At 37.7% G+C, this 25,868-nt stretch overlaps 1 protein-coding gene across 3 annotated transcripts in view; it reads left to right on the plus strand.

Annotated features, from left to right (window-relative positions):
• KCNMB2 (potassium channel subfamily M regulatory beta subunit 2) overlaps positions 1-16,472 on the plus strand; it is a 305,097-nt gene extending 288,625 nt beyond the window's left edge. For all 3 annotated transcript variants that reach the window (XM_011958652.1, XM_011958650.1, XM_011958651.1), the window contains 2 exons: positions 901-1,096; positions 14,696-16,472. In XM_011958652.1, the coding sequence (XP_011814042.1) occupies positions 901-1,096; positions 14,696-14,980 (481 nt within the window). In that variant the 3' untranslated portion in view covers positions 14,981-16,472. The remainder of the gene's footprint in view (positions 1-900; positions 1,097-14,695) is intronic.
• The last annotated feature ends 9,396 nt before the right edge of the window (positions 16,473-25,868 follow it).

Below are 25,868 nucleotides of genomic sequence, written 5' to 3' on the forward strand. Positions count from 1 at the left end.
CAGCTGGATTCTTCCAGGTGAGAGGTAACAGGACACCCTTATTCATCCATTAGTCTGCATAAAAGAGTTTCTTTTCCATTGTGTTTGTGGGGAGACAGCACAACACAATAGAATGAGCCTGCGCCTTAGAGAATTACAAGATTGGGTGGGATCACAGTTTCCATCACTTACTGCCTATATGTCCTTGCATATGTCATGGGATTTCTCAGTTCACTCACTTTTAAAAAGAAATTGCTACCCAACTTGCACAGTTGTTGAGAGAACAAAAGAAGGAAGTACCAATTAGGGTGAAAGGAATGTGCAGCAAGTGACTGCTCATGATATAATGAAAGGGTTGAGTTATCCTTTTTCCCTTATTAGAAAGACCTTAAGGCATTCTGTCACTGTCCTTCCATCTGTCATACTGGACCACACAATCCTCCACTCCTTTGCCATCTCCCTGCTCCTTCTCCCTCACACCTTCTGTGCCTGCAAACGGGGCAGGGGAGGGATCTGGGATGTAGAAAGTACAAAGTAAAACATACAGAGGTAGGGGCTGGAGCATGTCAAGAAGCTGCCTACAATGTGTAAATATAGGGTGAGGACAGGTGATGATTTTAAAGCATGCTTCATGTTACCAGGGAGTTCAATAAGGGAGAAAAGAACTTAAGTCAAATACCAGAGAATACATATAAAATGGAAGTCATTGAAAACGTTCTCGCGTCTCCAAGTTTGTCTATGTTATATGGTAGTTTGCTTAAAGCTGTTCTATACGAAGGCCTAAACTTTACACAGATAGATCATATTAGAGATTTAGAAAAGATTTTTCAGCTTCAGGAGCTGAGAAATAATTCCCTCAGACGATGCCTTTCTCACTATAAGCTCTTGGGCCTGTGTTTACTCTCACCCCTTTCTCTGTAGCGTGTGGACCGAAGAGTCTCAATGCACCTTGCTGAATGCATCCATCACGGAAACATTTAATTGTTCCTTCAGCTGTGGTCCAGACTGCTGGAAACTTTCTCAGTACCCCTGCCTCCAGGTGTACGTTAACCTGACTTCTTCTGGGGAAAAGCTCCTCCTCTACCACACAGAAGAGACGATAAAAATCAATCAGAAGGTAGGAACTTGGCGCGCTGCATTTCAGTTACCCCACAGAGCTTCACACCAGGTTCTCTGCCTCTGAAGTTCCCCTTTGCCAGCATTTCAAAGGAAAATACTTCCAGGAAGCAGAGCCTGCCTCTTCCATTCAGAGAACTTGCTATGTGACTCTTGCCTAGAAAATATTTATTTTCTGTGCAAGTTGTGAGCAAATCATTCCTACATTTGTGGTAGCGCAGATTTAGCTTTCACTTCCATTTGAAAGAGTAAATATTAATATATCTTTACACAAATAGACTGAGTCTTTCAAAGCAACTATGCAGCTTAGAGATGTACAAGACAAAACCATGTGTTTGTCCTGTACCTGGGAACCACCAGCTAAAGGTGTGTTCTGTTTGTCCATGGTCATTGTCATTTAGTTTTGTGACCTCAGGGATATAACTTAACCTTTCTGATCCTCAGCTTCCTTTTCTCTAAAAAGCAACAAATGGACACCTTGCAAGGTCCTTATGAAGATGAGACCTGAGCATATACAATGTTGAGCAGAGCATGCTACTTTCGACCCATGGTCACTCTGTGTGTGTGTGTGTGTGTGTGTGTGTGTGTGTGTGTGTGTATGTGCACACGCACACACGCATGTGTGTTTTCTTCGTCACATATGTCATATTCATAGAGGCTGAATTTTCCAGCACTAATATATTCAAGTCCACATGGTAGATATTCAACAAATGTGTATTTTATTAAAGTTTTACATAAAATTTACATTTATAAGGTCTGGAATGACCAGGAAGATATCAGCAGAACCAACTTGCCATTACAATTTTCAGTTAAATATATTGAGTTTTGGATTTGTGGTAACAATTAGATGTGCAGAATAATCTCATATGCCAAGACAACTCAATGCCACTCTTGGCTCTTATTACCAGGATAAACCCTTCTGACCTCTAATCTTTCTTGTAAAAGCTTTTCTTTACATTAAATTGTCAGCATTTAAATGATATAGCTTATAGTTATTGAAAAAATGCAGTAGATTCAAAGTTCAATACTAGCACATAGAGAGTGAATAGGATTTGTTTCTGATATATCGACACAAAGTAAGGAAACTCACATTGAACTTTTGTTGCAATAACTTAAAAGAATTCTTGCAAATATCTCTGAGGACTCAGCATAATAAATATTTCAGAGAATGTTGTTTGAAAATGCTGGCTCTGATTTTCTTTCATTTGTAGTAGCCACAAATAATACCAGTCCCAGCGCTGTGCTGCAATATGTAAAGCCTAGCTCTCTCACAAAGTGTTTGTCTTTCAAGATCTTCGCTTAAGTCAGATTTTAAAATCAAAGCTGACCGGTAATGACAAATGCCTATAAAACTCTTAAACCTGAATAGGCATCAAAAAATGGGACATATTTTCATTTCCTCATTTTGACAATTTATCACTACAGCCCTGTGAATGCATTATTTAGGCTATAAACGGAGAGGGAAGCTACCAATAAATGTCCCAGTTATGTATTCAGGACTGGTATCTTACTTGCTCTCAGCATAACACTAGGTCATCATTTGGTTTATTGGTCCCACTATCTTGTTTTTTCAAGTAAATTATAACATAGAGAACTGTGCATGAAATGAAAAAGTACAGCTCAAGTATTACAAACAAATTCATGACCACCATGTAACCACCTTAAGGTTAAAGAAATACAACACTTTCTGTACCCCAAAAACACCCTACATGCCCCCTCTCAATAACTACAGGCTCTGCCTCCACCAAAGACAACAACTATCCTGTTTATGGCAATTACTGTCTTACTTTTCTTTGTACTTTTATCACCTAGGGATATATCCTTAAACACTACATATTTTATTAATAGTTTTGCCTGATTTTTAAACATTATATAAATGGAATCACATAGAATACTTTCCTTTCTGTCTGTTTTTCTTCACATAGCATTATGTTTGTTAGATTTATTCCATTTGGTTACAGTTCATTCATTTTCATTACTGTATCATATTCCATTGTATGAATATGTCTGTTTAGTTATTCATTCTACTGCTGATGGACATTTTGAGTTGTCTAAGTTTGGGACTATTACAAGTAATTTTACCATGAATATTCTCATATATGTCTCTGGTGCACAAGCACACACACTTCCATCAGGTATAAACCTGGGAATGGAATATTTAAATCATAGAGTATACATATCTTAAAATTAAGTAGATAATGCCAAGTAGTTTTCCAAAATGTATACGCCAATATACATTCTCACCAACCCTGTGGGTATGAGAGTTCTTCCTGCTCCAAATCTTTACCAACACTTGGTAACATCTGTAATTTGATTTAGCTAATGTATATTTCCTCATGATTCTGATAGCTAATGTTATCAAGTGCCTTTTCATTTATTCATTGGCCATTTGGATATCCTTTTTGTGCAATGTCCATGCAAGTTGCTTGCCCATTTTTCTATGGAATTGTTTCTTCTTTACATTCAATATAGGAATCATTTAAACATGAACCTCTGTTGGTTATATGTGTTGCAAATATCTTCTCCCATTATGTGGCCTTTTCACTCTCTGAATGTCTTTCAATGAAAGAAACTTCTAATTTCAGTGCAGCCAGATTTTGTCAATCTTTTTCTTTCTGTTCAGTGCTTTTGCTGTTCTGTTTAAGTGTTATACCCACCCTAATATCATAAAGTCATTCTCCTAAATGACATTCTAAGTGTATTATTGTTTTACCTTTCATGTATACAGTAAAATCTGACTGGAATTAATTTTTACGTAGGGATCAAGTTTCTTTTTTGTTTGTTTGTTTTTTCATATGGACACCCACGTACTCCAGTCCATTTTTTGAAGAGACCACACTTTTCCTCATTGAATTATTTTTATAATCTCATTCCTTCCTCTATTTTATCAGAAGTTATCTACTCTGTTACTATTCTTTTTAAAGTCAAAAAATAACAGATGCTGGCGAGGTTGCAAAGAAAAGGGAATGTCTATCCACTGCTGGTGGGAACATAAACTGGTTCAGCCATTGTGGAAAGTAGTTTGGTGATTGCTCAGAGAACACAAAGCAGAGCTACCATTCATCCCAGCAATCCCAGTATTGGGTATATACCCAGAAGAATACAAATTATTCTGCCACAAAGACACATGTACATATACGTTTATGGCAGCACTTCTCACAATAGCAAAGATGTGGAATCAACCTAAATAAATGCCCATCAACAGTGGAAAGGATTTTTTGCTTCTTTCTGGATACATACCTATCTTCTAATTCAGCAATTCTTTCCTCAGCAAATCAACTGTTAAACCCATCCATTGAGTGCTTAATTTCTCTTATGGTATTTTCAATTCTAGAATATCCAACTGAGTCTTGTTTTATCATGTCCAGTTCTCTGCAACATTTTAATTATTGTCTTTTAAATCCTTCAACATAAAAAGTAAAATTACAGTTGTTATAAAATCTATTTTGATATCATCACTATTTGAAGCCCCTATGTACCTGTTCTGTTTTTGTTTTCTGTTGTTTGTTTTCATGTTGTCTTGTAATATCTGACTATTTTTATTAGGTTTCAGATATTATATTTGCAAAATTTTTATAAAAAATAATTTTAATCCTAGGATAATGTTATAATGTCATCATTTCCAAAAATTATTTCCATTTGCTTCGCCAGCCACAAGCCATTCAGGATCACCTCATTCTGACTTCATAAATTGTGATACTCAAATCAGAACTGAAGTCCCTATGAGGACCTATCTTTCAGGCTGACTATTCTCCCAGGATGCAGTCCTTCAGAATCCCAACCCAAAGTGAATAGGGGAATTATCAAGACCCCAGCTTGATAGGCCCCCAATAATAATTCCTGCTCATAGCTCTGCAAGGCTGTCAAAAATGCCAGTTAATCTCCTAGGCTTTCACTCCCTCTTCTACAATCAGCAAATGCTCCCAGGGAAAAAGGCACCAAACATTTGGCTCACTTTCCTGGCCCAGTGATTCTTCACTTTCTGGAAAGCTACCCTCTGCTTTTCATCTGATATACACACTGAAAATACACAATTATCTCTATGTCAAAAGGTCATTAAACTGTCTTCATGCAAAATGAGAAATATTCAAGATAATTATGGCAAAAACATAAAAAAATTTTCAATGTCAGCTCTCTTTCCTATTATCCTTCCCAGGCTCACCAAAAATAATGGTCTCCCTCACAGTTACCAAGAAATGGGCATGGTTATATTGAGATACATCAGGCGCTGCTGATAATAACTGTCCTAAGACAATAGGAGGTGAAAGGATATTAGGCAATCTGTCTGCATTTTATTTTTACATTTTTACCCTCTCTCATATAGTTTTTCTTTAGCCTTTAAACCCAGTGACCAACCTCTTGTCAACATTATGACCGAAGCTGCTTAAGCTGATAAACTGTCATGCTCTCCTAGAGCCACTGGCTGACTAATGGGCCCTGGGAGCTACAAGAGGGCTCAAGGGTCCCTGCCTCCCTTGGCTACAAGGCTGTCACTAGCATCATAAAAAACAGCAGCTGAGTATTAATTCACTGTGGTTGTTGCTTGTGAATTCCTCAATGCCAATCTCCTTCAGGATTTTAAAACCTCTTTTCCTCACCAGGAATTCCCAAAACATGCCCCTATGGTTTGAGGATAGATTTAAAATCTAGTTTGGTGCAAAAAAAAGGAAACTATACCCATTTTTTTGGTATATGGCATAATACTATATATCTGGTCTGATGATGTAGAAAAATCCCAATTCAGTTTCTCCTACTATACTCTCACAACACACTGCCAACTCCAGGCGTGGGGGTCTTTTCCCCACATATATATAATGAAGGTGAGTTCAGAATAATAAAATAATTTTCCCAGAGTTACACATTCACTAACTAATTATGTCTGAATTAAAATCTAAGTCTTTTTACTTCATCATCCTTGCTCTTAAAGAGTAAAACATTAGAGCATCCCCTTGAGAGAGTAAAGACAAGAGTTCTGAAAAATCCAAATTCTGTGAACTATTTATCCTTCTGATAGATATTTTGATGAACAGGTGAGAATCTACATCATTCCATCCTGTTCCAAGAGGCACTTAGGATCAAGTAAGAAACAATGAGCAAAGAATAGAATTATCTGTAATCCATAGGTAAGATTAGGACTGTATATTCAGCACCAGTTTATGTAGAGTGGATATTAAACAGATAGAAGCTTACCCTGAAAGGGGTTAAAAAAAAAAAAGTAGGGGTTGGAGGTGGGGAATATGCCCTGAAATTTGGCATTTGACATCGCATAATTAGCATTTTAAATTTGAGATATTTCTTAGACATTTGCTGAAACTGCCAGCAGACCACAGATTCAGAAACACTTTTGCGATTGACAAAGTTTAGTCACTCCTTACCAAAGTTGAAATCTGGGAAAACTGAAGAGAGCACCTTTGTGTATAAGTAAAAGAAAGAATGTGCCAGAAAGAAGCTGATACTGAGCATCAAAAAGGAAAGCAGGGGGAAGGAACCTAATGCTTTTCAATTGCCAAGAGGGAGGTGCGTGGTGAAGACTCAAGGTCAGATTAAATATCTGCCTCACTTTAGGACTAATTGGATACATCAGAATCCTAGGGACTCTGTGGTTTAAGCTTTCTGAATATTGTCTAATCCCAAAGCTCCAAGAAGATTCTATCTCCTTAGTCAATTTCCTAGGTCTTTCAAGTTTCTTCTCTACTCCAAATCAAGCAGAAGTGCCATAATAGATATGAGACCTGTGGGCAAATATAGGAAAGGAAATCTCTCTGTAATGGGACCTTTGTCTCAATACTGAAAGAAACAGTCATGCATAGCAGTGTGAATTCTGTTTTCCTTTTCACTACTAAATACTTGGAACAGTCCACTTGCCAAAATCAAGCAGATACTAGATATTCAAACTAAACAAGTCTAAGGTAAACGTTGTAGGATCCACTTTTTAAAAAAGTGATGGTAAAGAGCATGAAGTCTCAAAAGGAGTGGGAAGAAATGAAGTCTCAATTTACTTTCTCAACTCATCTGTTTATCACTAATGTTCAAAAAATTCAAAAGTTGAAAATATATTTGTGAATCCAAAGCTACCACCTGGTGAACTATACATTCTTTGAACATTCAAGTTATGTCCTGTTCTCGAGCATAGAATGCAAAGTCTGGTACATTATATATGCTTAATAAATATGTGCATAATATTCATTATTTGAGACCACTAGAAAAAGTTCCATTGACTTTGGAACCAATAATATTTATGTTTCACATGAGCAGTGTTTTTTTCCATTTTTGGTTTTTGTTTGTTGTTTGTTTACTTCATGGACACTGTGGACTAGGACCTGGCTACTAAGGAGTTCTGACAGTACATTTGTAGCCTACCTCTATGATGGTACAGTCTTTATTGAAAAGCTTTTTAGCCACATCCTCATCCCATTTCATCACCCATCTGTGTGTGTTTTTTTTCTGTTTCTCTCTGTACATTCTATATCGTTTATGTTTTTGTCACCTATATATAACATGCTACATGGTGTATTGGAGACAACAAGTATTGAATGGATTTTATTACATTTCTAACCCCATTTCAAAAATAAGATACTTCTCTCTTTATAAAAAGGCAAATGAAGAACACACCCTTCCCTTGAAGTGATCTGAGAAATTGATAGCTCCCTTCCTACCATCACAAGGAAAAGGAGGCTGACAGCGAGGTTATTCAGCCAGAAACACTCTCTTATTGCCTCATCCCTTCCCCACATCTTTTATTTTGAAGATGAAGGCATGTCACTCTTTGCTTCACACAAGCCTAGTAAGGCATGTCTGAAAAAAAGCCCAACAGGTAGTTTCTTAAAACTTCTGTCCATCATGAGAATAAAAATAACTGTTCTAAAGGATTCTGGAAGAGAGGCTAAGGAAAAAAAATTTAGTCAGTTCTCCAAAAATTGGAGAGAAGATGCAATTGCTGGACCTTCATGGCCCAGGTAAGGGAAAGGATGATCGGGAGACGTAGACAGGACCCAAGGTTTTTCAGCTGGGAAAGGAAAGAGCATGATCTTGGGTCCATCCCTGTGGTTTTCAGTACTAAGAGAAGTTTCTGTCTGTCAGGAATCTAAGGATTGGGAAAAGCAGTAAGATTTTATTAACAAAACTCAGGATTAAGAGAGATGTAAGTCTAAATCTTCCACTGAATGGCTGCTTCAGAGGTTTGATAGATTTATATAATCACATGTTAAGGCACAAAAGAAAAAATGACCTATAGCCATAGTAAAATATTAACATATTTTTATCAGTACTAAAATATATTGTATATATAACATTATTACTCATATGTTCTTTCTGTTAAATATCATACAGAGTCTAAAAGCTAAATCTTCCCCTTCCCACACCTCCCACCAAAAAAGAAAGATCTAAAAACGATAGATGTTTATTTTCTATCTAAATTACATTTTTCCAACTAAGTGTATATCTCACTTAGTAAAGTTTTGTTTATTGAAATGCATTCTATGTATTCGAAACCAAAGACATAAAAATGCCTTCTGAACACATGATAAAATCATAAGATAACTAAATCTTCACTCTAAATTCACACCTGCCTAAGAAACATACTCATGAATATTGTTTGAGCCACAGAAACAAAAACCTAGGCGCCTAGTGTAGAATTCAGCATAATGCAAATCTCCTAAGACAAAAAGGCAAGGGACATGAGATGACAGCCATTAAACAGGACTGCTTCTGTGAAAACCATGCAGCTAGTAATTTTGTTCTTCTTAGAGATTTCATAGTTTAGTATGTGATGCTTGATTGAAGACTTTTAGAAGACCATGTGGACAAATGTGAAATTCCAATAGAAAAACATGTTAATGAAAATTTATTGAGCCTTTACACATATTCATCATTTAATCCTCACAAAAAAAAAAAAAAAAACCCCGCCATGAAGGCTCTATTAATCCCATTATATAGATTTTAAAAATTTATTCTAAGAGGCCACATAACTTGCCTACAGTCACACAGTAACCAGATCTCCTGAGCACAAGTCAGGAGCTTGTTATACTATTCATACATTCATCATCACCAAAGGACTTAACACCAAAGGACATATCAATAATAAAAGTAGATGATTACCAAAGGACTTATCAATAATAAAAGTAGATGACTGATTGACAAATAGTAGAATTTTCATTTTCAGGGACAGTTAATGGTCTAGTGACAGCTGGTTTATGTGTATGTTAAAAAAATGACAAGATGAGAAAGAGCTAAAAACACCAGGGGAGGCCGGGCACGTTGGCTCAAGCCTGTAATCCCAGCACTTTGGGAGGCCGAGACGGGCGGATCACGAGGTCAGGAGATCGAGACCATCCTGGCTAACACGGTGAAACCCCGTCTCTACTAAAAAAAAATACAAAAAACTAGCCGGGCGAGGTGGCGGGCGCCTGTAGTCCCAGCTACTCTGGAGGCTGAGGCAGGAGAATGGCGTGAACCCGGGAGGCGGAGCTTGCAGTGAGCTGAGATCCGGCCACTGCACTCCAGCCTGGGCCACAGAGCCAGACTCCGTCTCAAAAAAAAAAAAAACCACCAGGGGAGAGGACCTTTTCTCCACTGATATCTGCCTGTTGCTCATATGTGTACCACTGGCTCTGAGGTCCCACGATCAATCGAATATGGACCATGCCTCATCCATCCAGCCCACATGTATGTAATGAAAGTCCAATGACTTTCAACTGTAATTAGCAGCTCCTGTATTACAGTTCTGCCAGATGGTCTCAATGGTAGTGTATATGAAGAATCTTACCTAGTGACAGAATTATTGCCATTTTTCTGTTTTAAATGTTTATTTAAAAACATATATTTTTAAGCTGAATCAATTCACAAAAGCATAAGAAAAAGAAAAACTTCACTTTCAATGGAATGCCATTCTTACTGAGATCATTTCAATAACTTAGCACTGTTCACCACTGAAATTGCTACTATAAACTATCTTGGCACAGAAATATACAGATACCTGAAGCATTCATAATCTAAATTGGTTTGGTTTAAATTCAACCAGAAATGTTTTGTCTGTTATTTTTTAAATGCTTTGGTTCAAAAAACATTTCTAAAAACATTAAAGCAATGATCAGGGCATCTTTGAAGATGTCCATCTTTGAAGGACAAAAATTAAGGTATTCCCACACTGCCTTACACCCTTTTGATCCAGAGGCATCCAACTGGTAGGAAATTCGCTTCATGACAGTCAAAGTCCAGTTGTCATACTAAATTATAACTGACTGAAAAATTCTGCTTTCTTGGTGATACTTTCACCCCCTTAGTGCCTTGCTAGTACCAGGGAATTCTCTGCTCTACTCACCTATACAAATGTATTCACATTTATTCTTAGCTGGTTAAATTTTAAGGTGTCAACCAGACCTTGGTACAAGAACATCACATTAAACATGGTTTATGATAAATGCCAGCATGCTCATCCTTCATTCTTAACTAATCAAAGAACCTTCCTGCTGTTTATAGTCTAATAATTCAATGACTACAGCTCAGCAAAAAAAAAAAAAAAGCAAGGTGCCTCTGTGCCCACTGATAAAGTCTGGGGAAAGAGTAATTCAAATATATTTCATTAGCCAAAACTCTTTGTCTTTTAAATATTTTGTTCCTGGGAAATCTACTGGTCTAAATTTTTCTGAAATTTCAGGCTTCTACCCCAAAACCTGTATCAATGTACCTCAAAGCTCACCTTATCTGTGTCTCTGCCTATAGTCATGGAGGTTGTGCATTGCACAGAGGTACTAATCACATTGTAAAAGTCATATATGTGAATATTTACAGTTACAATTTGTAAATTGGTAAATGACAGTAAGATGTGAGTTTTATAAATAAAATAAATTTATTAGGATAATTTTCCAACTGAAAATGATAATATTTTGAAGAAGGAGCATAGTGTTTCAGCTCACACTAAAACACTCTATAGATAAGCAGTGATTCTGTCAGCCAATTTAATTCTGATAAATCAGATAAGTGAATCATTTGATTTTATATATATATGTATCAAGGGGCAGGACAATAAAAAGTCTATTGAGAGGTTCTTACCAATCGAGAAGAGAGTTAGCCAAAAACCTAAACATCTCCCAGAAAAGCGATTTATATCACTTTTTCCAAACTTAAAAAAAAAACCCTCATTATTGTATCAGTTTTGTCATGGCACATTTATAAACGAAGGAAAATAAGTCACAGAGATTTCCTCAGAGATAGCTTTTTATAATTAAAAATGTGTCCAACTATATCTAACATAAAATAAAAAGAAAAACTACAAGAAAGGTATTTAATTCCATCTGTATCTAGATAAGAAAGAGGAGAAAGGGAAGAGTGAACAGGAAGTGGAACAGAAAGATTTAAAGCCAGGTGGGAGTTGAGGGAAGGGCAAGGAAGGAGGAGATACAAAAGAAAACAGAATGCAAAGATATAAGTGTGTATTAATCTGTTTTCACATTGCTATAAAGAACAACTGAGACTGGATAATTTATAAAAGAAAAGGGCTTAGTTGACTCACAGTTCTGCATGTCTGGGGAGGCCTCAGGAAACTTATAATCATGATGGAAGGCAAAGGGGAAGCAAGGCACGTCTTCTCATACTGGCAGGAGAGAGAGAACATGAGGGCGGGGGTGCTGCCAAACACTTTTAAACCATCACATCTCCATGAGAACTCACTCATTATCATGAGAATAGCATGGGGAAACCACCTCCATGATCCGGTCACCTCTCACCAGGTCCTTCTCTGACACCTGGAAATTACGATTTGAGATGAAACTTGGGTGGAGACACAGAGCCAAACCATATCATTCTGCCCCTAGCTCTTCCCAAATCTCATCTCATGTCCTTTATACATTTCAAAACCAATCATGCCTTCCCAACAGTCTCCCAAAGTCTTAAATCATTCCAGCATTAACTCAAAATTCCAAGTCCAAAGTCTCATCTGAGACAAGGCAAATCCCTTCTGCCTATGAGCCCGTAAAATCAAAACCAAGTTAGTTACTTCCAAGATACGATGGGGGTACAGTTGTTAGGTAAATAGACCCATTCTAAATAGGAGAAGTTGGCTAAAACAAAGGGACCACAGGCCCCATACAAGTCCAAAACCTAGCCCGGCAGTCATTAAATCTTAAAGTTCCAAAATAATCTCCTTTGACTCCATGTCTCACATTCAGGGCATGCTGATACAAGAGGTGGGTTCCCAAGGCCTTGGGCAGCTTTGCCCTGTGGTGTGGTTCTGCAGGGTACAGCCCCTGCAGTTGTTTTCCCAGGCTGACTCTGAGTGCCTACGGCTTTTCTATGCACACGGTGCAAGCTGTCGGTGAATCTATCCTTCTGGGGTCTGAAGGACAGTGGCCCTCTTCTAACAGCTCCACTAGGCAGTGCCCCAGTGGGGATTCTGTGTGGGGACTCCAACCCCACATTTCCCTTCTGCACTGCCCTAGCAGAGGTTCTCCATGAGGGCTCTACTCCTACATCAGAATTCTGCCTGGACACCCAGGCATTTCTATATATCCTCTGAAATCTAGGTGGAAGTTCCAAAACCTTAACTCTTATCTTTTGCACACCTGCAGTCCCAACAATACCTAGAAGCTGCCAAGGTTTTGGGTTTACACCCTCTGAAGCAATGGCCTGAGCTGTACATTGACCCCTTATAGCCACAGCTGGAGCAGCTAGAAAACAGGGCACCAAGTTGCAAGGCAGCATAGAGCAGCAGGACCCTAGGCCATTTTTCCCTCCCATGCCTCCAGGCCTGTGATGGGAAGGGCTGCTACAAAAATCTTTGACATACCTAGGGACGTTTTCCCCATTGTGTTGGCTATTAACATTCAGCTCCTCATTACTTATGCCAATTTCTGCAGGAGGTTTGAATTTCTCCCCAGAAAATGGGTTTCTTTCTACCAACATGGTCAGGCTGCACATTTTCCAAACTTTTATGCTTTTAAACATAAGCTCCAATTTCAAATCATCTATTTGTGAATGCGTATAACTGCACATTTCAGGAAAAGCCAGGTCACCTCTTGAATGCTTTGCTGGTTAGAAATTTCTTCTGTCAGATATCCTAATTCATCTCTCTCAAGTTCAAAGTTCCACAGATTTCTATGACAGGGGCAAAATGCTGCTAATCTCTTTGCTAAAGCATGGCAAGCACAACCTCTGCTCCAGTTCCCAGTAAGTTTCTCATCTCCATCTGAGACTACCTCAGTCTGGACTCCTTTGTTCATATCACTAGCAGCATTTTGGTCAAAACCATTCAACAAATCTCTAGGAAGTTCCAAATTTTCCCTCATCTTCCTGTCTTCTTCTGAGTCCTCCAAACTGTTCCAACCTCTGTCTGTTACCCAGTTCCAAAGTTGCTTCCACATTTTCAAGTTATCTTTATAGCAATACCCCACTGGCCTGGTACCAATTCTCTGTATTAGCCTATTTTCACACTGCTATAAAGATATTACCTGAGACTGGGTAATTTATAAATGAAAAAGGTTTAATTAACTCACAGTTCCACATGGCTGGGAAGGCCTCAGGGAACTTACAATCATGGCAGAAAATGAAGGAGAAGCAAGGCACATCTTCTCATGGTGGCAAGCAAGAGAGACAACATGAGGGAAGAACTGCCAGACAGTTTTAAACCATCTAATCTCGTGAGAACTTACTCACTATCATAAGAACAGCATGGGGGAAACTGCCCCCATGATCCAATCACCTCCCAGCAGGTCTGTCTCCTGACACATGGGATTACAATTCAAGTGAGATTTTGGGTGGGGACACGGAGCCAAACCATATCAAAGTGTGTAGAAATAAAGAGAGGAGAGACATGTAAAAGAGGTAGCCAAAGAAAAGAGAGGTGAAAAGATCAAAAGAAAGGTAGCATAAGTTCTCAGGTGAGTGATGATTAAAGAACTGTTTTATTCTTCCTTGGCTTATAGGAAAAGCTGTTTTATTTTTCCTTGGCTTATAGGAAAAGCTACTTTGGCATGCTAAATTGGTCTGACCCACTCATCTCAGCTCTTTAACTATTCAATATTCCTACACATTACCGATTTCTTTTTCAGTAATTCAACAGAAGTGTAGCTGTTTTTTTTTTTTTTATGACAGTTGCAAGGTAACCAAATAAAATGAAGCCAGGAAAAAAAGATAAGAAAAAACTACTTTCCCCAAGAGAACTTTTATGTTATGTGGACAGATGTGGACAGACAAAATGATGGCAGAGTTGACATTCTGATTCCAAAAAGAAGTATGTTCAATAGAAAATAATTAAAACCTATCATACCTAGCTATGGCAAAAAGAATCCTGGGAATCATTTAATTTATTTTACGTACGCAACATGGAATGATTAAATCAAGCTAATTGACATATCTATCATTTTATTTCAATCAATAAATAGTATATGGGTGAGCAATCAAGGGACATCTTGGTCCGATACCTTAAAACATTGTTGTAATCAATGTGTTATTTATTAGGGTTTCCCAAGGCACCAGTTTGAATATGAAAAGAATAACCACCATGGTTATTTCACACATCACCAATTTGAACACAATACTCCAACCCCCTCTAGAGTCTGAAACACACAGAATATCTTCTAGTAACAGTTTATCTTATTCTCCACAGTGCTCCTATATACCTAAGTGTGGAAAAAATTTTGAAGAATCCATGTCCCTGGTGAATGTTGTCATGGAAAACTTCAGGAAGTATCAACACTTTTCCTGCTATTCTGACCCAGAAGGAAACCAGAAGAGCGTTATCCTAACCAAACTCTACAGTTCCAACGTGCTGTTCCATTCACTCTTCTGGCCAACCTGTATGATGGCTGGGGGCGTGGCAATTGTTGCCATGGTGAAACTTACACAGTACCTCTCCCTACTCTGTGAGAGGATCCAACGGATCAATAGATAAATGCAAAAGTGGATAAAATAATTTTTGTTAAAGCTCAAATACTGTTTTCTTCCATTCTTCACCAAAGAACCTTAAGTTTGTAATGTGCAGTCTGTTATGAGTTCCCTAATATATTCTTATATGTAGAGCAATAATGCAAAAGCTGTTCTATATGCAAACATAATGTCTTTATTATTCAAGAGAATAAATAACTGTTTTGTGTTGGTTGGTGGTTTTCATAATCTCATTTCTGTACTGGAACTAGTACTTTCTTCTCTCATTCTGCCAAAATAGGGCTCAGTTATTCATTTGCCAAGCTTTGTGGAGGAATGTAGGTGACATCAATGTGAAAAAGTCTGTGTTCTGAGTTGTCAGATCTCTTGAAGACAATATTTTTCATCACTCATTGTTTACTAAAGCTACAGCCAAAAATATTTTTCTTTTCTTATTCTAAACTGAGCCCTATAGCAAGAAAAGGGACCAGATTTCCTAATTAAAGGAAGTTAGGTACTTTCCTTGTATTTTTTACCATATCACTGTAAAGAAGAGGGGAAACCCAGCCAGCTACTTTTTTTCATCACTTTTTATTCATAACTTCAGATTTTTAAAACTAATTTCCAAAATATAAGCTGTTTTCATTAGCCAATTCTATAATATCTTCCTGTGATTTATGTAGAAAATGAACAGACCCCTTTTCCATTTAAGACCCTTCTACTGTGTGAAGAGATGATACCTACAAGGAGTATCATTACCTGTGAGTTGACTGAATATTAGTAGGTGCTCCATTACAATCCAGAAAGCCTGTGCTACTGATATTTGTGTGGAAATCTTTCTTTCATTTCAATTTACCTGTTAGATGGTAAAATTAAGATGCTACTTGCTGGTAAAAATTGGTGGACTGGTTTCAATGGGTAAATCTGTTGTGGCAAATTAATGTGTTGGAAAATTGCTCTTTGGGAATTTGTGTTGAAGTTAATGAATGTGTAGTATCTCCTTCTGACAAGTGTTCCCTATTGGGATTTTAAAGCTATGTGCACAGAATATTAGTCTCTTCTACATGTTTTATTTTTCTATTTACAACTCCCTTTTTTGTTGTTATATTTTATACACAGAATAGATCTTTTTTCTAACACATATTTGAACTGAATAACAGACTTAAAGAAAGCCTTTGTTCACATTACTATTTACTTATTGTGTTTGGGGGAAAATATAAGGGATTGATTTTAAATAAAAAAATTCCATCTTTCATTTAATATCAATATCAAAAGAAGACGACAAACATCTATCTTTCTCATCTATATTTAAGTACCTTTTTGTAACGTAGTATCAAAGTATTTTAGGTATTGCAAAATTTTACAAATCATTTGTGGAATGAATGGTAAAACTAATCTGATGAAGTGGAAAATTATTCTGCAATATTGTAATTCATAGTTTGACTTTTCATAAGCAAATAAATCCCTAGGATGTAATCAGGACTTCAAATGTGTAATTAAAATTTCTTTTAAAAAATCTATTAAATTGCAAGATTTGAATACTTCTTGCATTCTGAGCTGACCAGCCCATGTTAGTCCAAAAATTTGTATTTCACTACCTTTAAAAATGTTTTGAGTGATGACAAAGAAAGTTTCTTTTTTTAACACCCAACCACATACACATAATGTTGTGACCATTTGAAAAATAGGATGAAAAATTCTTTTATTTCTACTCTACTTTAAAACATATAATTCTGAAGATACTAAAGAATTACTTGAGACCATAGAGCTGAAAATGTGCAGTCTTTAATGTTTTTTAGGCTTCCCTTCAAGTGATCCAAGGGTGAAATATATGTGAGTGAAATTATCAGATGGGTTATTTTATTCTTACTTAACTCTGAATTTTTATTAAGAATTCCCAAATAATGTTTAAGATAACAATGTAGAAATTTTTAAATAATGACACCAAAAAGAGATTAACTGGTGCCTTCTAGAATCCCAGTACAGCAACAGCCTCTTCAAGAAATTTAGACATATACACAATTAATGCTCATTATTAAAAGAGAAAGATCTGGGACTAATGATGTTTTAAATGCTTTGCACATGTTAACTAATTCAATCTTTTAACAACTCTATTGGAGGAGGTATTATTATTATCTCATCCTACAGATGAGAATGTTGAAGCTAAGAGACGTTGAAGAATTTCCCCAAGGCTATACACATACTAAGATGGTGAGGACGTAAGAAAATAGTCTGTAACTTTCCTGCTATGGTGACCATTTCCGTGACTTTGGCATCTTTTAGATAACAGTGGGGGAATCTGAGGCTTTGAAAAAATTATAGGAGTGAAGAAAAAGCATTGAACTGGAAGTCAAAGACTTCATTGGAGATATGGTGACTAGATGACTTTAAAGTTCTCAATTAGTCTTTTGACTTCTTTGTAAAATTAGGAGATGAGGTCAGCTGATCATCAAGGTCCCTTTTAACACTAACATTCCATCCTAGATATGTGGAAGGAGGAATGAATACCATTTGCTAACCTTCAGAGCACAGGTCTGATCCTCAAACAGAATCTGTATATATTAATCTATGGATTAAAAAACAGCTTTTTTATTGATATTGCTAGTACGTCTTTCATTTTTAAGTCCTAAAGCTGTATTTCCATCTGCTAGAAGCCGAGCTCTGATCTCCATATTATTCATCAAGAATGACTTCCCTAAACAGTATAAACATTTACACTTTCAAATCACTTTCATTATCCAATTGGCACATCTCATCTAAAACTTTATTGATTTCAGATTCTCTGAGTTGCAATTGTATTAAAATCCAGAAATGGTAAATGTACCAATGATTGCTTGCAAATAGCTATAATAAAATATATGATTCTATAGAAAGCTACTGGCAAAACACTAGCTGATGGTAATGACAGTGTAGGCAATCATAAAATACCTCTTCTGTAGACCACGTGACATTTAGAGTTCCAGCAGGCTACCCTTTCCCATTGCTGTGAATGACCATGCTGACCATGCTGTGAATGCATGGCATTTATAAAGCAAATATTATTTTCAGGATGTCAAGCCATAAATTTCTTACCACATTTCTGTGGGTGAAACAACACTGTAATCATTTCACTGGCATTAAAAGTGAGGCCAGCAGGATAGCAAAAACAATATGAGTAATTCACTCAAGTGAGTTAAAACAATAATTTTAAAGCAATGGTTTGTTATAATACAAGCATAGTTAAATTTCCTCTCCTCCACCAAAACACTGAAATTAACAATGTTTAAGTAAGTAAGGTGGTTCTCATTGTCCATATAAGGAAGAAGGTATGATTAAAGGGTAGACACTGTTCCTTCTCTTCTTAACTTCTGCTCTTTTCTCTCTCCCTTGTAAAATAATTTAGTAAGAACAGTCACAGTTCTACAATAACCACTTCGATGTGTGGATCATGTAGGAAAGAAAACTCAAGAAAGAGTTTCAGGACTCCCCTGAAAAGTTTGCCAGCACGATAAGCACAGCAGAACTGAAGAAATAACTTTTATGTTTGAATCTGTCCCACCTTTCCATATTTGAAGTAACTGTAAGAAATAATACAAAGTATACAACACTGCCTTATATTTTAAGAATACCTTTGTAATCTACTAGAAGGCTCAACAAACACACATGAAAAAAAATAGAGAACAATTAAGTATCTAATCCACATGGGTGGGGATAATATTTACAAAGTATTGATATGGGGCTTAAATGGTTTATGTATGTCAATATCAAGCATTGTATACAGCATATAATAGACATACTAGCAATAATAGTAGTTATCATAATTAACAATAAAGGTACAAGTGGTATTAGTATACCCACTAGTAGTATATAGTCTCTTGGAGCTAGAATAGCTCTAAAATGTCATTTTGCCCAAAATGCACATCAATAAATTCCTTCCATAAGATTTTAAGCAGGAATCATCTAGCAATATAAATGGTTACTACCTGAATCCTGCCAGTGATGGGATAGGTCACCACTTAATGCTAAAATGTTTTCCTCATAACAAGTTGAAATCTGTCTCCCTGTAATATCTACCAACCAAGTCCACACAATAAAATCAATACTCCTGCACTGACTTATTTTATTAGCGTTATTTTATTGAAATGAAAGAGGGGATGGGGAAGAGCAATTTCCATTTGTCTCAAACATAAGACCAAGAAAAGTAACCCATTCAGACAGAATTATGACATAAAGGGAAATTTATGAAGGTAGCACAAAGGGCATCCATTTTAAAAGTTAAGAATGTATCCATTAGAACCTAAATATTCATGTATGAGTTAAACTGATGAACTAGCTAACTCCTTCTGATGTCTATGTTAGTTTTAATCCTGCACCATCTCTTAAGTATGATTTGGCCTTCTGAAAAGTAACACTGCTGAAACTCTACAATATGTTCTAATTCAATCTGATAACAACCAGTCTCATATTAGTTGAGAACACAGCTGTGCTCCTAACAAAATATTACTGCAATTGCCATGGGTTTATCTTGGTTAAGGTACTATGAATTCTGCACTGCAGTGCCAAAGCATTGGAAGAAAATGTCAGTCTGTGAATTCCAGTTGTGACTTTGTGATAAGTGTCTCATTTAGGTAGAAAAAGAAGTCATTCTCTCAAACAATACAATCACTTAGTTAGGGTTTCCAGAACTGTTTTTTTAACCTTAAAACAAATTTAAGCCCCAAACCCTTGAAAGTTGTAGTATCACTTGTTACCAACATAGTATATGAAGAGACCACAGAGAAAGCTTCAAAGTCCTCTATACCCTCTACACAACTTCACCAACTAGTATATAGCATTACTAAAAATTTGTTTAGTAGCAGACAAAACTTACCTTCATAAAATCCTCTCTCTCTCTCTCCCCCTCGGTGTTTTTCCTTCTTTTGATCACACGTTTAATCACATACCAGCAAAGATAATCTCCAGCAACTACATGTTCACAAAATCCCTATTTCTATAGTTACAGAAGGAGAAAACCCCAGTATTAATATCAGTCCTTCCAAAAGCCAGATCCCTTTGTATCTCTTGTCCACTACTGGGCCCACCAGTATGGCTCAGAGGATAGTAAAGTCTTTTGGGCCAGACTCATCGCATAGCATTACATGTCCACTTCTGTAATGATGGAGGTAGGGCATGTGATTAGCTGCCACACTAAGTGGAAGTCAGATAATTCCTCAAAGGTCAACTGATGTATGTAAAGAACAGAAGAAGGGATGCTGGGCAAGTAAGAACAACAGATGTCCACTACAGGATGTGTGAAAAAAAAAAAAAAGAAAAAAACTTACACCAGATTCTTATCCTAAAATCTTCTGCCAGATTTTGGTTGAAGGTCCCGCATATATGGGAAGGAAAGCAAGTATTACTGAAAGCATAAAAGAGCCAAAGAACCAGTGCTCAAAATTTACTTTGAAATTTTTCCATGCGTGAGTCACTCAGTAATCTCATACAATGTAAAAGGGGAAAAAGCATTTCTGATTTTCACTAAGTGAAAGATGCAGGAATATTTTTATTTTAGCAGAAGACAAGAAGTTCCCTTAGAGAAAGATAGTGGGGGGCAACTGATATAATGATAAGAGTTTATAGGAAACGAAAACTAGTTTAAGAGAAAGGAAAGGAGTGATAATATATTAGGAAAGATTCAGAACTTTAAAACTCTAATTTAAGCAACCATTGCTATTCATCAGATACTAAGGAATTTCTCTGCATTTTTCTTAAGGCTGTTGTCCCTTGGGTTGAGTAATACCTATTTGGTCTAGCAATTGCCCTGTTACCTGCTTATTTTGGAGTAAATCAACTTTAAGGAGCACAAAGAAGATGAAGGAATGAATTCTCCTTCTCCCTGCCTCTTAGTTTTTTTCCCATATCATAACATTTAAGAAAGTGAGTCCTCCTTGGACCATCCAGTGATATTTCTTATCACAGATAAACCAACAGAAAGCATTACTCACCAACTGGAACCCCACCTACTATTTGCAACACTGTGGTTATTTCAGCATCTCATCATCCCTATGATAACCTCATGTGAGGTCTGCCCAAACCTATCAGCCTCTTCTAGTTGGACAATCATCACATTTCAACCTTTTTTACTTGCTGCATTAAAATTCTAACAGTTTCCACCAGGCAACTGCAAACCCTGACACTTAACTCCTTCTCATGGTGAGCAAATAAAATAGGACCTCCCTGTGCCTTCTGGAGCATGACAGAAGTATCATTTCGGAACAATCGACAGTGGCTGTCTCTAACCAAAAGCATTCAGCTGCTGTAGCTAACATCTAGCAATACTAAGAAGAAAACAGGGAGTTCAGACTGGTGACTGATGTAAAATAGGCCCCTTCCTTTCCAACGGTTGTGACAGATGCAGAATTTGGTGCCAATTCTACATTTCGGTCCATCTCCAGAAAGTCATAATCAGCTGTGAAGTCTCAGCATTCCTAGAAAAAGTTAATGTTCTAAATACAGCTCAGGTATATGCCAACAGAAATTCCAGGAGCCAGATCTAGGCTGGCCAGGTGGGGCCCCTTGTTACTGATTGGTTTTGTGCTAACACTAACAGAGGCCTTCCCTTTTCCAATTCTCAATTTATTTGAAGATGTCACACTATCTGGCTGAATACATAACCCTTTGAATACCAACAATCCTCAAGCTCACCTGGCAAACATCCAAAACTGTTTAGAAGATTTCACTTGGTATGTCTGAGAAGCCACATGTCCAAATTATCCAACGTGAAAATACACAACTGTCTCCTCTCTTAAGGAAGTCTTTCAATAGTTGGGTAGCCTCAGAAACTCCTGGCGTTAACCATCAAACTTGATTTGCAAAAATCCCAGGGAGAACTGGAACAAAGGAACCCTGGAAGACCAAAGCCAGCAATTTACTTTACCTCTGATATCACTGTAGCCCAAGATCCCTGAAAAGCAGCCACCGGAAAATTAAAAGCTATCTTCATGTGGTCATTCTTGCCATTTTCATTTCTGTCTCATGGGAAGCAGCAAGTCAAACCCAGCCCAAACCGTTGCATTTGCAGGAATCAAAGCAAGCTAAAAGGAGGAGATTTCTCATTCAACAAGGGACTGCAGACCAGCCTTTATTAAGGAAGACTTACACTCCTAAGAAAAACTAGTAACGTTTTGCTGCTGCAGATGACTTGGATTGTGCAGGGAACTGGCCCTTCAAGTCTGTTTTCCACTGTCACCTTATACCTCAGCCATTCCAGTCAAAGGCCATTCCCAATGTTCCAAATTTTTCACACCTCTGGGCTTTTGCACTTACTGTTTCCTCTGCTTCAGCCTTCTCCGATCTCCCTTCTCTCCACTTGGCTAACTCATACTCCTCCTTTAAGGTTTAGCTCAAACCTCATTTACACCAAGAGGTGATTCCTAACCTCCTGTGTCCCAGGCTAGTTGCCTATCTTCTATGTTTCACAAACACCCTGTTGCAGTGCCTCCAAACTCTTAGTGTACACTCTTAAAAATAATAATAATTATATATCCTACTGTATTCGTCTGTTCTCACGCTGCTAATAAAGGCATACTCAAGCCTGGGTAATTTATAAAGGAAAGAGATTTAATTGAGTCAGTTCCAAATGGCTAGGGAGGCCTCACAATCACGGCAGAAAACGAAGGAAGAGCAAAGGGCCATCTTACATGGCAACGGGCAAGAGAGCTTGTACAGGAGAACTCCCATTTACAAAAACATCAGCTCTCGTGAGACTTATTCACTACCTCGAGAACAGTATGAGGAAAACCACCCCCACGATTCAATGATCTCCACCTGGCCCCACTCTTGACACGTGTGGATTATAACAATTCAAGGTGAGATTTGGGTGGGGATATATAATTACTATTTTTTTAAGAAAGTGCACTAAGAGTTTGGAGATCAAGTAGAAAGATGCACACAGCATGTTTCACAACAATAAAAGATTCTTAAGACAAGTTTCATCTCTCCTATAGGTTTTCCTAGGACGGCCCCAGCCTTAGCTCTGCCAAATAGAATCTCACAACTAAGGTCAGTTTCAGGAAGATTTAACAGCATCCAGATCAGAGGAATGGGGATGAGTCATCAAGAGACTAATGTGGGTTTTTATCACTTGCTCCCAGTTCCTTTCAGGGAGCAACCTCTGAGGAGGATTCCCACCCACTGCCCCAAGTGGTGAAAGAAGGGATTTGGTCCCAGTATTGAATCTCATCTGGCATGTCTGAAATCCCAGAAACTGTCGGTTAACATAGAGGCATGAGGCTGAGCAAGGACGCGTCTGAGTTTAGAAAATTCAGAGTCACCCAAAAAGAAAACAAGAGGTACAGGGAGAGATGCAGATGAGCAGTAGAGAATGAATATATACATTTGAGCCAGGGTTTTTAACAACAGGGCTATATGCAAGAGTGCCAGAGACTGAACCCAAGTTCCTCTGTTTTTTCCCCAGAAAAGAGTCAAGAACTGGGCTCTGATTAAACACACACTCTAAGTATGTCCACACTTTTATGCAAGGATTACCTAGCATTTATTTTAACTTCACATTAAGGACATAAACATGAGCTATCAATTCAGAAAGTGAAAATATTATTTATCCTTTACTTTCTCTCTCCAATTTCTAACAAACTGAAAAAAGTAAGAAGAAAATTACCTGATATATGGCTAAATGTTATTATCTTGGAAACATCTTTATTCTCCTAAAAAGAAAGAATGACTATAGATGACCAACATTTTCTCCATATGATGAAACACTTTCTGCTCTCACAAAAATAATTTGATTACTCAGAAAGTCTGATGTGGTGGGAAAAGGGCCATAGTGTTTCAGAAGTCTACATAAAACACACACACACACTCTGGAAGAAATGACTTATTCATGTTTTTCACTAGGCAGGCCACATCTACATCATGAATGAGTTACAGCTGCTCTGTTCTACGCACTTTGAAGAGGGTGAAGGTGGGGATAGAGGTTTCAGAAACTGTCCCTTCTTATAAATAAGTCATGACTGATTACTGTCATAATTAAAATATAGAATAAGAAAACTCTGATGTTCAAAGAAAAGGATCAGGATAGTGATGTTTTTCTGCCTAAAAGGAAATCACTAATAGATTCAGACATCAGTATAATTGACTGGAAATTAAATAAAATAGCAAGAAGCTAAAAACACACCAGAAGTGTCATACCACAATCTGGGACCATTTTTCCCACCAGTGCTTAACATAAGCTTCAAAAGCTGGGAAAGTGAATTGCCAGCCACAGCAGAACATTACAAGCCCCTTTCTGCTCTCTGCGGGTTCGAGCTGCTCCGTTAGTCCGTTCAACTAGGTTCTGGCATCGACTGCCCAGGGACAGAACGAGGGCCTGACTCACTTATATGTATTTGACATTGTCAAGATTTTTCCTCAAATAAATACAATATGCCACAAATCATGTAAGTGTTTAAATGTCACAATTTGTCACATAGCAAGGCCTCTTCTGTAACATTTTTTCAAATGTCAGTGTCATTTCCTGGGCAAATAACAGAGGGAAGCAGGTTTCCTAACATCCTGGCCAAAACTGGTTGAATTCCTAGGTGGCTCTGTGTCAGGGTCCTTTCCTGACATGACTTATGGTACTATTTGGAGAGTGCTTTCCTCATATCATAGAAGGTGGACAAGAAAAGCCTCAGAACGATTTGCTGCAGGCATTCAGGATGTCCTCTGAATACGTGTCAATTATTACAGACTAAAACTTAATTCTATAGAGTAAGGTTGGATGTTTGGCACATGATCAAAAATAGTGAAAAGGGAGACAACCATGGTGACAGGTGATGTAGAAACAAATGGACCAAGAAAAATGCCCCAGTATTAGCTGAGCCTCTGGGAATTCACCTGCAAAGAAAGCACTCCCCTGAAAAGTGGGATTCAGTGTCATCTATGCCCAGGTGCAATCATTGACTTAAAGGTATGTCCAGTTATCAGTAAATAAGTATAAATTACAGAAAAGAACATTACACATCATGTTATGGCATATGCCAGGTTTCTACAATACAACACAGATATATATATATATATATATGAAAAATACAACACCTTCTCTTAAAAAGAAACTTTCCTAGAGAATACCTAAATCACTCAACCCAGGCATGCAAATATATTTTGAGATGTCACCAGTGTGATGGGATGGGAAGGGCACTGGACTTGGAGCCAGTGGATCCAGTCTTTGTCTCAGCTCTTTCCCATCTCCAGCTAAGGAAGTAAGTTTCCTAACCTCTCTCATGTCTCAGCTTTCCCCCTTCACAAGATGATGATGAAAATAATGTCTTTCACCCTCATCTTAGATGATTATTATGAAAATTGAATGAGATAATGTGCTTGAAAATATGGACTGTCCACAGCAGGTTTTTTGCCTTTTGGAGTTTTCAAGGAACTCCATTCAAGCCCAGGGCTTTAATACCTTCAAATATCAAGTGACATCCCCAAATTTGTACATCCAGTTGTTGCCTCCTCCCTAAATCTCAGAGCTCTATTTTCATCTGCCTCTGGACATCTCTACCTGGATAGCCTTCAGGCACTTACAACTTAGTATGTCCAACTGAAATAGTCCTTTTTCTAAACACACACTCTCTCATATACCCCAATCCCTGACCCCAATGTATTCCCACCACAGTTAAAGTCACCACCCTCCACCCAAATCCTCAGATTCACCCTACATATCTCAATTTCCTTCAAGTATGCACCTAACCATACCCAGTCACCATGTGCAAAGCAGTTTCACTGTGCACTGGTTATCAAATTGTCTGAATCCAGTGATACAGAACCCTCACATATAATAAGTTACTTACAAAGAGGCAGCAAGGGACAACAGGAGGCTAAGATTCATTGTAAGCTGGCCCCCCAAGGCTCAGGGCAAATGGAGTCATGATCGCACGTGCCCACTTGCGCCACAGCTGAGG

The sequence above is a fragment of the Colobus angolensis genome, unplaced genomic scaffold, assembly GCF_000951035.1.
Source record: "Colobus angolensis palliatus isolate OR3802 unplaced genomic scaffold, Cang.pa_1.0 Scaffold470, whole genome shotgun sequence".
Taxonomy (NCBI): Eukaryota; Metazoa; Chordata; class Mammalia; order Primates; family Cercopithecidae; genus Colobus; species Colobus angolensis.